Raw genomic sequence first — 13,365 nt, forward strand, 5'->3', positions numbered from 1 at the left:
GGTTAGGAGAGGGTTAATTGAGAGGATGCCAGAGTGAAAAGCTCAATAAGTACAATAAAATAAAAAGGGCAGAGGCCGGCCCAGTGGTGTAGTAGTTGGGTTCACAGGTTCAGATCCTGGGTGCAGACCTACACATCATTCCTCAGCCATGCTGTGGTGGCATCTCACATATAAAGTGGAGAAGGACTGGCACAGATGTTAGCTCAGGGCTAACCTTCCTCAGCCAAAAAAAAAAAAGGCAACAACTGACATTCACTGCATTGTTATTTATGTGAGATACTGTTATATGTAGTTCACACGTGTTTTACCACTTATTCATAATGATCCTATCAGGAAATATTATTATTATTCCCATTTTACAGATGAGGAAACTAAGGTACAGAGAAGTAATTTGTTGAAAATTACACAGTAGCTGCTAGCATTATTTTACACTGCCTCAGCAGTACCATTTTAAGATCATCCAAGATGACAGTCAAAGAATCCAAGGAAAACTTGAACATATTGTTTGGGGGAATTTCTTTTTTTTTTGGAAAATAAATAAAACAATATCCAATTGATTAAGTCTTCAGCATAAAAGAAGAATCATCTAACACATATCAGTGAAAGAAAAGCATATTTTGGGAAAATATTTATTATCAGAAACAGAAAGAAATGTTATAGCATCTACTTGAAACTTCATAACAATAAAATTCAAGGAAGCACTCTATGAAACGAAAGATAAAAGGCGGGATTAAAAAGTCAAAACACAGCTGAAAAAACCTTCTGGCTTAGTTGAGAAAAGACTGCACTAAAATAAATGTAAAGTTTGCCTCTGTAACAGAAGAAAATCCAAATGAAGAGAATGAAAGTACATTCAGCAACAAGGAGGGCAAGTGCTTTGATTCGAAGGAAAGCTGTGCTTCTAAGCATAGAAGAAAAAGTCAAAGATGGGGGAGAAATCCATGTTAAAAATTGAGAAGAAATTCAATATAGATAGATGGTGAACCTTTAGAATAAATAAGAAAAATAATACAGAAGGAGGCACAAATATAACAGAAGAAAACTTTCATGCATCCAAGAAAGACTTGAATCTATGTCCTAAAAGCTCTCACTGTTTATGAAAATTACTGAAAAGAAAATAATACCTAGACTCATTCTAGAGAAATAGTCTAATTTTAAGTACATGGGGAAAAACATCTTATATATAAGCAGAAAAAAACAATTGACAGCAAAAGGAGAAAAAGCAGTTTAAGCTCAAATATTTCCTCTTCAATATTAAAATGTAGAGAACTCCAGAGTCACATGGTCACAGTTTTAAGAAAAAAAAAAGAAAGCGTATTAATCAAAAGTGCACGCTTCTGCTCATCTGAAATAGCACAAAAAAGACATTCTTAAACACAGAGTGTCTTAGAGGTTATGCCATCTCTGTAATCTCCCAGAAAAGAAATGTACAATGACTGACTCCAATTCAATGAGAATTTAATTTTAAAAAGAATTAAAATAATATGATGTAAGGACTTGCAGTGACAATTACAAAACTTTAAACATATAATTAATTCTAAATAACTATAGAAAATATGATTATAGGGCCAAATTAAATGTTGTAAGTAGTTTTTTCAAAAAGAAAATGCATAGAATAAACACAATTTACTACTAATTATCTTGGCTCCAAATCTCACAGTTTAATTAACAAAATCAAGAGCTTTGAGGAAATAGTTGGTAATAAAGAAAGTTTTATCAATTTACTCATTTTCAAAATGGATGTCAATAAAAAAGTCATAATTCATGAAGTTTATGATAGAAAAAACAGAGACTTCACCATATTTTTAAAAAATGAAATTACAAACAATAAATATCCTGGTTTTGGAGAAAATAAATCAAGAAAACATAGACCATAAAGAAAATCATCAGAAACAACGAAGCACTTAAAATGGAGGCCACAACCATCAGTAATGATAATAAATGTAAATGAGTTAATCTCTCCTATTAAAACGTAAAGACTCTAATCCAATTTAAGAATCTAGAGAAGATATAAATGAAATGCCTTCAGAAATGTAAAAAGTGTAAAGATGAACAAAATGAGATATGAAGATAAAGTGGAAAGGCAAAAAGAGAGGCATAAATGTTAGGAAAGAATGACAGAATAGACAAAACTATCATTATTTGAGGATGACGTGATAACTACGAAAAACAGGAAAATTAATTGAAAATATTTCAAAAAAAATAGAAGAGCTCAATAAAATGGTCCTATCTATCTATCTATCCTCAAATTACGAGGCTTCCCAGAGCTCAGCTAACACTGCTCCTGTGAGCTGCCAGGCACTGTGCTAAGACTATTATATATCCTATTTAATATAGTTTTCACAACAACCCTATGAACAAGCAGTGTTATTTTCCTGATTTTACAGATGAGAAAACTGAGGCTTAAAAAGTGTAAGAAAATTGCCCCAAGTTCTGTGAGATTGTAAATCAAAACTGTATAAGAAATGCGCAGGGCTGATATGATTAAAATTACAAAATACTGAGGAGATTCTAATCGCAAAGATCTGAATGAATGGGGAGAAGGCCGCAATGCCTCTGAAAGCGAAGACTCAAAATTATAAAGACGTTCATTCTCCCTTAATTAATTCAGAAAACTAACGCAGTTCCCATCCAAGCCTCTCAGGCAATTTTTTTGGAAGTTGGAAACAGACAAGACAACACTAAAGCTTTAGGAAGGTGATATGAGCACAGCCAAGGATATTTTTTAAAGGAATAACACTTACAGGGCACTTGCAGAGCCTGATAGAAAAAAGTACTAAAATGTTACAGTAATTCAAATAATATGGTACTGGCAATGGAGAATTCAGTTTACACATGATGGCATTTTAAAACCAAAGTAGGTAGTTCAAATTATTCAATAGATAGCGCCGGGGACAATTGGTTAATTATTTGGAAGAAAATTAAGTTAGACTGACATTACATATCACATGTCAAAGTAAATTCCTCATGGATTGAAGTTAAGCGTAAAACATGAAAACATAAAAAGTACTAGAAAATAGCTTTTTTGTAAAAAAGGGGGTGGGGGAAGACTAGCCCTGAGCTAACATCTGCCACCAATCCTCCTCTTTTTGCTGAGGAAGACTGGCCCTGAGCGAACATCCCATCTTCCTCTACTTTATACGTGGGACGCCTACCACAGCATGGCCTGCCAAGCGGTGCCACGTGGGCACCTGGGATCCGGACCGGTGAACCCCGGGCCACCAAGCAGAACATGAGCACTTAACCGCTGCACCACTGAGCCGGCCCCAGAATTTTTTTAAAAAGGTGGTTTTCCCATGTTGATGAAAGTGTAGGACAGAGGGTGGAGTCGAGTACTCCTGTGCATGGACAAATCAGTAGTGACTTTCTGAAAGGACATTTCACAGTAGAAATTAAATGCCTTCCACGTGCCTATCTTCTAACCCAGAAATTCCACCCCAGCAAGTGTGCCCTTAACAAGACAATCAGAGACATGCACTTTGAGATTTGCGGAAGTTTTATTCATTATGGTGAATAATTAGAAACCAGCTGCAGACAGCCCGAAAGAGCTTTCTAAAATGTAATTGTGATTACATCACTTGCTAAAATCTTGAAATGGCTCCCATTGCCTCCTGATGAAACCCAACTTCTTAACGAACCAGGGAAGGCCTCCAAGACTTGCTTACTTTTCCAGCTGCATCCTTGCTGTCACTGCCCCCTCCCCATCCTCCGGGCCCCTCTCAACACTCAGTACCTCCACATCCAGGTGTGACCCACGTGGGCCAGTTGGCCTGCTCGCAGCCTCAACTATCTGACATGCTCTTCTTCTGATGCCTGTGCATCTTAGGGCCTCAGTTCGTGTACCATCTCTGCCCCTCATCCCGAAACCTCACCAAACCATAAAATAATCAGTAACTTCTCTGTCTACATTATTAGACCAGCCTTACGATAGGCGAGACTTGAATCCAGGTGATCTAACATAACACTGCAGCCCTCCCTAGTATCACACGCCAGAGTGTTGCCATCCGCCACTTCCCAGCTCTGAAACGTGGGACAATTCCTTAACCTTTTAGGGTCTTAGTTTTCTCATCCCTAAAATGAGGGTAGTTATAAAGCCTCTGCATGGGGCCACTGTGAGAACTAAATTAGTTAATCCATACAGAACACTTACAACACGGTCTGGCACAAAAAAAAGTGCTCAATATTAGTTGTTATTACTGTTGTGAGGAAAACAGATGTCCGAAACAGAACCTAATTTGATTTTGGCAAATAGGATTTCCACAAATGGAGAAGCTAAAACAGCAGGGAAGAAAAGATACAAAATGTTCTAAATCTGTCCTATTTCCATGGCTTTCATACATGAAAAAATGGGAGAAAGGGCAACGTAACTGCGGAAGTGTCGTTCATCCCATAGAAACCAAGAAGGCTACAGGGAAGAACTTTTAAGACAACTATCAACTGTCAACACATTCCACAGCTGAAAACTAAGAAGGTCAAAACTGCAGTTCCCTTGGCTTAGCTTTAGAAGCCGTAATTTTTATTTTCCTAATTAAAAAAAAAAGCCTTTTGAACATCCGCTCCCTACGTAAATTCAGAGCTCAGGCCATGGTAAACCACAGAGGCAGAAATATTTATCTTCTCCAGGCGGGTTTGGCAGGCTTTCCTCGAGGGATTTGAAATACGGCTATGCTCATCTTCTCGTTCACTGTCAACAAGAAAGCATCCCCAAACCGCGAAAGACGGTGGTCATAAAAGGATGAATTGGAAGCTGAGATGTGTTGCGGTTTTGTTTGGAAGTCAAGGGAACACACAGAGTCAGAAGTGGTGGGAGGAAACTATCAACTTGACACTATGCAGTCAGAACAGGCCAGAAACAGCCAGCAGCGTGAGTGATAAAGGAAAAGTGCGCAGAGACCACAGAGGGAGAGCAGGCAGAAGGTGGGGAAGAGGCAGCCACTTGGGCTGGGGAACAGGTGCTATGGGCTCCGTGTTCCATGCTGGGGAGCAAAGAGTGGTGCCCCACAGGGGGAAGGGGCATATGAGCTTTGCCCAGTGAAAAAGGAGAGGAGGAAACCACCGGCAAAGTCAGGTGGGGCTGACAGAAAATGCAGGCTTGGGATGAATATGGGGCCTGAACCCACTGTAGCTTACATGATATCGCCCTTTTCCCATCCAATAACATGAACAGTATTTTCAGACCTTGCAAGGGACCCTAGGGACTATCTGATCCAGGGGTTCCCGAAGTTGGATGCACCCCCAAAGTCACCTGGGTGCTTGCTAAAAATGCTGGTGACAAATTCATAGAGACAGAAAGTACAATAGAGTCTGCCCAGGGCTGACGGGATGGATGGGGGCCTCGGGAGTTAGTGTTTAATGGGCACAGAGTTTATGTTGGGGATGATGAAAAAACTCTGGAGATGCATGGTGGTGATGGTTACACAACAATGTCAGTGTACTCAATGCCACTGAACTGTACACTTAAAAGTGGCTAAAATGGTAAATTTTATGTTATCTCTATTTTACCACCATAAAAAAATACCTAGAAGAGCCAAAAGAAAAATAATGCTGGTTACTGGGCTCCATTCTTAAGAGTGTCTGACTTGGTGGGGCCCAGAAATCTGTTTTTTAAATAGTACCCCAGTTGATCCTAAAGGAAATCATTTGAGAACCATACTTTAAAAAATGGTATCACGGTTATCAAAGAAAAAAACACCTTTCTCTTTTAGAGATACATACTGAAATATTTATGAATGAAACGACGTGCTGTCTGGTGTTGCTTCTGTAATGACCCAGTGGGGTGGGGCAGTGTTGGTGGTACAGATGAAACAGGAGTGGCCGAGGTGATAATTGTCTCTGTTGGATGATAGACACATGGAAGTTCATTATACTGTTCTCTCCTCTTTTATATAGGCTTGAAATTTTCTATAATAAAAAAAGCTTTTTAAAAAGACTTAACCAGGTAAGGACCATTCCCAACAGAGAGGAGAGCAGGACTAAAGAGATGGAGGCGAGTAGCAGCTTGCTGTGATCAAGGCACAACCAAGGATTTGGTGGGGCTGGAGCATTCCATTTAAGGTAAAGCAACGAGGTCATCAGAGATGAGGCTGGGAGTCAGGAAGCCTAACACCATGCTAAGTTTTATTGGCCTTGTGAACAAGTGTAAATCTTTGGGTGTTGGGGAAACATTGGGATATTCATTGGGAAGAAAGAATCAGATTTGTGCCTTAGTGAGACTACTCTGGAGAGCTGTGCAGAGGGTGGAGTTGGGGGGATCGAGTGAGGAGCAAATTAGAAGGCTGTTGTAGGTGTCCTGGTAAGCGATCTCAGGACCTGGACAAGGATAATAGTAGGCATGGAGAGAAGGAACTAGAACCAAGAAAGATATAAGCAGATATAATTGGCATAACTCAGTAGTTAATCACAAAAAAGGAAAGAATGAGAAAGGGGCAAAAATGATTCCCTGCTTCCAGTTTGTATAACTGGACAGCAATCCCATTAACCAAGAGAGCACATTGCTAACGAGGATTAGCAATTGTTATCTAATTGTGTTTTGAGAACAAAAGATCCTGGTAGGATGCATCAGTCTAGACTGAGAACTCGATGACCTTCCTTGTGGGACAGCTATACACTCCCATGCAGGTATCTCCAATCCCTTTCTTTCTACAGGCTCCTTCCCTTACAGAATCACAGGAGATCAGAGATGGGAGAAGGTTCCAGTAGCGTTTAGCCAAACATCCTCTTTCTACAGTTGGGAGGTCTATAGAGGTCAGCTGACTTGTCTAAAATCCTTATTATCTTTTTGATATGTTTAAGGCTGTCCTAACTTGAAATAAAGAACAAGAGAAATCAAACACATACATATCTCCACTCTTTTCCATCAACTTGACTACCAATCTTCACTCCTTCTTTAGTACTCAAAGATCCAGTGCCCCATTTCCTTCTAATTCGGAATTCATTTCTTAAGTCTCTGCAAGGTTCATTTCTCTACCCTTTGAATAACACTTCTCTAAAATTAACTGAAAAAGACTTTCTTGTCAAACAAAACAGCCTTTTCTCAGTCCTCAGTTTTCCCTTGGCTTTCTATGAGATTTGAATACTATTCGCTGCACCCACCCCTCCCCTTAGAACCTTTCCTTGCTTGGTCTGCATAACAATGAGCTTTCCTTGGGTCTACTCGTTCCTCTGCTCACTACTTCTACTCCTTCATCATCCACTTCTTCAGATTCCCCTTCTTCCTCTAGATCGCCAAGCTTCTGTCATGAGCCCAATGCTCTTCTCTCTTCAATCAGTTACTCTGGGGTCATTCACCTCACAGAGTCCACAGTTTCTTCTGGGTTCATATCCAGTCCTGACAGCAGTTCACATGGAAAAGTTCTGTGCTTGTCCTAAGTGTACTGTGCCAGTTCTCTTGGCCTGCATCACTGGAGACATGGTGCCTTCTCAAAGAGAAGTAATCCACTTTCCCCTGGGGCTCCCTGCTGAGCTGGACCACAGTTCTTAACAGTGGGATAGTGACAAATGAGAGTGTGTTCTGCAAAAAGCAATGAGGTTGGTAAGGAATCTAAAAATAACAACACATGAAAACCCCTGAAAAGGCTGAGAATGATGACTTGGGAGAGACAATGCTCTTAGAATCCAGCTTTCCTCAAATTTGTGAAAACTTATCACACAGGATGGGGCATAGATGTGTTTTTTTCTGTCTCAGAAAGCAGAAATTTGAAGGAAGTATATTTTGGCTCAACAGGAGAAAATCCCTGCAAATAACTCAGGTTGTTCAACACAAGAATGAGCTGTCTCTCAATGCAGTGAACTCTGCCTGTTGCTGAAGGTGTTGAAGAAGAAATGCCTCCTCAGAGAGGAAGATTGGCCACACCACCTCGGAGAGCCCCTTTCCTCTGACACACTGTGAATGGCTCTCTTGTTAGAGAGCCTGTCAGCACCACAGACTTTACATGTCTGACGCGGGATCAGCTGTCTTGCCCAATTATTTGAGTCTATCATTGGTGCTGTTGCTCTTCTAGACTGCGGGATCAGAAATCTCAGGGCATCTTTGATTCTTTGCTTTCTTTAGATCCCTATACCTCTGCCTCCAGAATGTTTCTTTGATTTGCTCAATTCTTAATTTCCAGTGATACCATTACAATCCAGACTTGCCAAGCCACATGTGGATAGAAGTCACTGGATTTTTGAGTTGGAATGGACGCTGGAGAGATCAAGCCCAGTCTGCTCATTTTATAGGTAGGGAGAATGAGACTGGAAAAATTAGACTCGTCTAAGGTCACATAGTTAAAAGTGGTGGTTCTAGGCTCCAAGATTCGTAGTGCCATATTCTTTCCATCGCCCCACACCACAACAGCTCTGGGATTTCGCCTTATAATCACTCAGGCCACCCTGATACATTTCAACTTAATTGGCTTAATAGAGATTAGCCATGAGTTAACCAAGGGATGATTCATTTATTTGTATGACACTGTGATGGCCCTTGGTCAAATCATCTGTGTGAATCTAGATCTGGGAATTATCTCCCATCTCTTAATTGTAATAGGCCACTGGGTCTGCTTTGAGTTAAATAAGACTGTTCTTTTCTGTGCTTCTCACAGATACGGCCAAAGTAGGGCTGCTGAATTGTGAAATAAAGAAGAATTCTAGCCAGCTCGAGCTCTCTAGAGTCTGCAAATCCAGGTCATTTGGATTTGAGATGTATCATTGGACTCCAATGAGTACAAAAATGACATATATCATGTTAACTGGCTATGCCCTGATTTCTCCCATAAAAGAGACCGGACTCACGTTGGTTCTTCTGTTGCTATTCTGGTCTCTTCTAGTTCTTGTGCTTGTTTCAGCCAAGGTAATTTAGCTTCCACTGGACTTTTTTCTAAGAAAAAAAAGGCACATAAACAACATGCTTAATCATTGTTAATCACTAAGGATTTGGACACATGATTGTTAATTTGCTGAAGATTTCATTCATAAAGAGGTCAGGCTTTCAAAGGCAAGCTGAGTCCTCTAGCACGGTACATTAACCGGCTTCTGGATTGAACCAAAAATTTCCGTCATGTATTTTTTTTTTTTTTATGTAAGAGGTAACCAAACAATCCCATGGCACAGGTGAGTACATTCTCCAAGTTAACATAAAAATGCCTTTTGTAAATCAGTGTCAATCTCTGTTGTTTGCATATTAAAGCTTTTACTTCAATCATGTCAGCTTGCTTTCTTTTGCCATAAATTCTTTTGGACCACTGAATGAAGAAATTAACAGAGAAAAGCAAATAACGTAAGGGTTTAGAAAATTGGGAGGAGAAGAGTCTGTGCCATGGTTTACTCAAACTTTTATTGTTTATTGTTATTATTATTGATGTGGTTGTTGAGGGAGATGATTAACAGTTACAACTGGCATGCAGGAGCAAGCTGGTGCCCCTTTCTGTCCTCTGAAGCCTTCTAAGACATGAAGAACAAAATTATAATTATGAAATGAGAAAGGAAATAATTTTGGACTACTTCATAGAAATCACAGACAGTAAGAAAGTGGCTAATGACAATACTGTCAAGTGCAGAAGGAAGGAGGAAAGACTTCACTGATGAAGTTATATAATCAGTATTTGTACTTTGCATGGCAACAAGTGATTTTTCTGCAAGATAGATACAGTCAAATAAATATTTGTTTAATGGTTAATTATGAGACTATTTGTATGGATAATGAACCCAGAAATAATGAAAGAGAATTTTACCATCTTCTTTAAAGTACTAAGGAAGACTCTTTGGCACTAACAGTTGGGAATAATCCTTTTTCCATTTCCAGGAAGGAAATACTTGTCATAAGGGTTGGTAATCCCTTACTAAAATATATGGAAATAATCATGTACAGAGAGGAACATATATCCAAGAGATGATGCCAAGACTTCCTACCCATGGATGCTATCCATTTCTGCTAATTCACGTGGAACGAATGGGAACCACAAGAGATATTCTAAATGCATCTCTAGATCTAGATTGGGAACTGAAAGACCTCATTCATTCCATGGTAGGCAATAGGACACATAATGAAGAAGACATCACTCTTCCCTCAAGAAACCTACACCCCAATGGAAGGCATGTACAAAACACTGGGCAAAAAGAAGAATGAGAACCTTGGAGGAATTTTTTTGGTCATCTTTCTCTTCATCCTTCTCCTTTTTTTTCCTCTCCTTCTTCTTTCTCCCCTCATCCTCCTTATCCTTTTTCTTCAAGGCAGAGACTACATCAAATTCTTTTATGTCCACCAAGAAATGTTAGTATAAGCCTAGATAGATAAGAGGCCCTCCAATTGTACTCAACCAACACGAGTTTAGTTTTCTCTCCAGATCACTTAATCACACAGGTCCAACTTCTTCATCTAGCTGGACAAGTCTATTGTAATCTGCCAGTAAAATAATTTTGTAAGAAAGTTAGTAAGTTGAAATGTAAATGCTGCAATATTGGAATGAGAGCTGGAAAACACGGCTTGATTGACCTTTAAAATGCACCACAAACTTACCTTTTGGTTTATAACACGGGATGGGAATGATACACTCTTCTTTGATGTGTAACTTGAGTTGAGGATTGCAGCCGCCAACGTGCTGACCACGGTGGTTGATACACAGAACAACCCGGTAACGTAAGCCTCGGCCACAAGTCACTGTGCACTTTAGAGAAAAGAGAAGCCAGTGAAGTTCTTGCTCATGAAGAGAGCACAAAGGTCTTAATGTCTCCTGCAAAGAAGAGCCACAGATGTACGTGAATCTCAAACCTAAGAGACCATTAGATAAATATTATGTAAGGAAGGGAGGGGAGGCTGATTTTCTGTGATTCTCATGCTTCAGGTCCCTTCCCTTGCAAGGCCTCCGTCCAACACTCAATTGGAAAAGTATTCAGATGAGGTCACAGCGCAAGACAAATGGAAATGCCTGAAATCTTTCTGCTCAAATATGAAAGAAACTTGATATGGGTTTTCTCAAATTTGATTAAAAAGTTACAGGACGTTATCTAAAACAAATTGTGAAGGTGAAAGAAACTTTTCTAAACTATCGGTGAAAAAAAGTCAAATTTTGATCAACGATGCTAAAGGACTCTCTATTTTGTCTATAGAAACGGATCTTGCAAAACTGTTGTAATTTGAAAAGGCCATCAAACAGTATTGAGCCAAAAAGTTTAGGAAAAAATACGAAAGATATCTCAGGCAGTTAAAATTAATAAAAACAGGGGCCAGCTCTGTGGCTGAGTGATTAAGTTTGCGCGCTCCCCTTCGGCAGCCCAGGGTTCACAGGTTCGGATCCTGGGTGTGGACCTAGCACTGCTCATCAGGCCATGCTGAGGCAGCATCCCACATAGAAGAACTAGAATGACTTGCAACTAGGATATGCAACTATGTACTGGGGCTTTGAGGAGGAGAAAAAAAAAAAAAGAGGAAGACTGGCAACAGATGTTCACTCAAGGCCAATATTCCTCACCAATAAAAAAGGGAGGGGGCTCTGGAGCCAAAAAAAATTAATAAAAACATTACGCATTTTTTTCTGAATTCTTATGAAGTTTGTGGTGTCCGTAGTTTTTCTTGATTTATTTATGGTTTGGAAAGTACTCTTGCCTATGAATGGACATTTTCATGCTATGAAAATTTAGGATATCTTTTCAATTTATCCACATACGTTGGTGAGTATATGTGTGTGTGTGTACGTGTTCTTTTTAAATCAAGACTTTACATGTTAGGACCATTTTAGGTTTACAGACAAATTGAGTAGATGGTACAGAGAGTTCCCATGTGCCCCCTCTCCCCTGCACACAGTTTTCTCTAATAGTAATACCTTGAATTAATGTGGTACAGTTGTTACAATTGATGAACCAACACTGATCATTATTATTAAAGTCTAGAGTTCATATTAGAGTTGTCAGCTATTAAAATTTTGTAATTTTTTGCAATTTCTTTTCTCATTCTAAATAAACACTCACTTAGATGTCCAATATTTGTGGTTTGTATTCTTTCTTCCTAAAGAGTCAGCTCCAAACTGTACAAACTTCAGGGCCGTCCCCCCTGGATCCACCCCTGGGAGGCGCTGAGAGTCCTTGGGCACCTGCTACAGAACAGGCGCCGACCCCCAGATGTCATCTCACTAATCGTCCTGGCATACTTGCAAGTTCATAGCTTCATTCCCATTTAACAGAGGAGCAGACAAACAGCCCACCACGTAAGGCCCTTGCTCAAGCTCACACGGTTCCTTGGAGGCAGAGTGGACCTCCATCCCAGACCCTCCTGTTGCCAAAACCATGAAAAACTTCGCCACTGGTTCATAAAGCTTGAAGATTCTTTCCTGAGCCCATGGATGCTTTCTGAATGGTCACCGACAAGTCTCAGAGGACATGGAGGCCTTCTTCAGCACACACACATCTCCAGGAAGAGTGGGATATCAGGAAACCCCCTCATTTCATTGTGCCACTCACGTGACCACTGAACAAGCACTGTCATGAACCGAGGTTTGAGACTAGATCCCACGTCTAGGAAACTGACTCACCTACCCCCACATTTATCAATTTGAAATATATATGATCCTGAGAGGCTGTTTTATATTGGACAAGAAAGAAAAAAAATTCTGCCCCAAGAGATAGAAAACAACATGCGTATAAGGTATAAATATCCTAGAAATGGTCACTCAAAGGAGTTTTGTCTCTTCAGTAGCCCCTTTGGGAAGCTGGACCCTTACCCCAATGATGCTGTCAGTTTTTTCCCTTTCCAGAACTCCTCTTTCCAGTTGAATGTATCCTTAATGATAGCAAATTTGCATCACTGAGAATGTATTTGATTTTTTTTTTAAATGAAAAGTATGAAGAGCCAAGAAAGGTGAATGAGATGAGTTGGTTAATAATCCTTTGTTTTGACATTATAAGCGAACATAAAGTCATGACATTGCTGGATACGGGGTGGTGGTATAAGAGATCTAAAGCCGACATAAAACATATGGATAAGATTTATAAGAGCTGAAAACAAGCTCTGCAGGTTGTAGGAGAAATGTTGATTTTTGATGAAAGATCACAATGTGATTTTTGACACACAGCTCCGGAGTTCAAAGCACGGGATGACTTTGCTATAATAAAATCTTTCCATCTCAGACTACTTATTTATGTGAACAAGCTTCCCCAGAGTGTACATGCAAAACAAAACAAATCAAGAAATCAATAGTAAAAACTGAGAATAAAATTATTGCAGAACCCATGTCTCACTCTGGCAATGGACTATTTTTCTAAGCCCCACTCATCTTCTAGAAAGACAGATTTCAAATGAAAATTTACTTTTTACATGTAATAATTATTCACCAAAACTTGAAATATATTGTTCTGTGTACTAAAGTTAAATTTAATAATAACTTAATCCAGGGGAAC

At 39.6% G+C, this 13,365-nt stretch overlaps 1 protein-coding gene across 3 annotated transcripts in view; it reads right to left on the minus strand.

Annotated features, from left to right (window-relative positions):
• The window catches only part of ADAMTSL3 (ADAMTS like 3), a 319,874-nt gene that overhangs the window by 112,157 nt on the left and 194,352 nt on the right, over positions 1–13,365 (minus strand). For all 3 annotated transcript variants that reach the window (XM_070494283.1, XM_014842654.3, XM_070494290.1), the window contains exons 14-15: positions 10,493–10,640; positions 8,770–8,854 (exon numbers count right to left, since the gene is read on the minus strand). In XM_070494283.1, the coding sequence (XP_070350384.1) occupies positions 8,770–8,854; positions 10,493–10,640 (233 nt within the window). The remainder of the gene's footprint in view (positions 1–8,769; positions 8,855–10,492; positions 10,641–13,365) is intronic.

This window comes from Equus asinus, chromosome 2 (genome assembly GCF_041296235.1).
Source record: "Equus asinus isolate D_3611 breed Donkey chromosome 2, EquAss-T2T_v2, whole genome shotgun sequence".
NCBI classification, from domain to species: domain Eukaryota; kingdom Metazoa; phylum Chordata; class Mammalia; order Perissodactyla; family Equidae; genus Equus; species Equus asinus.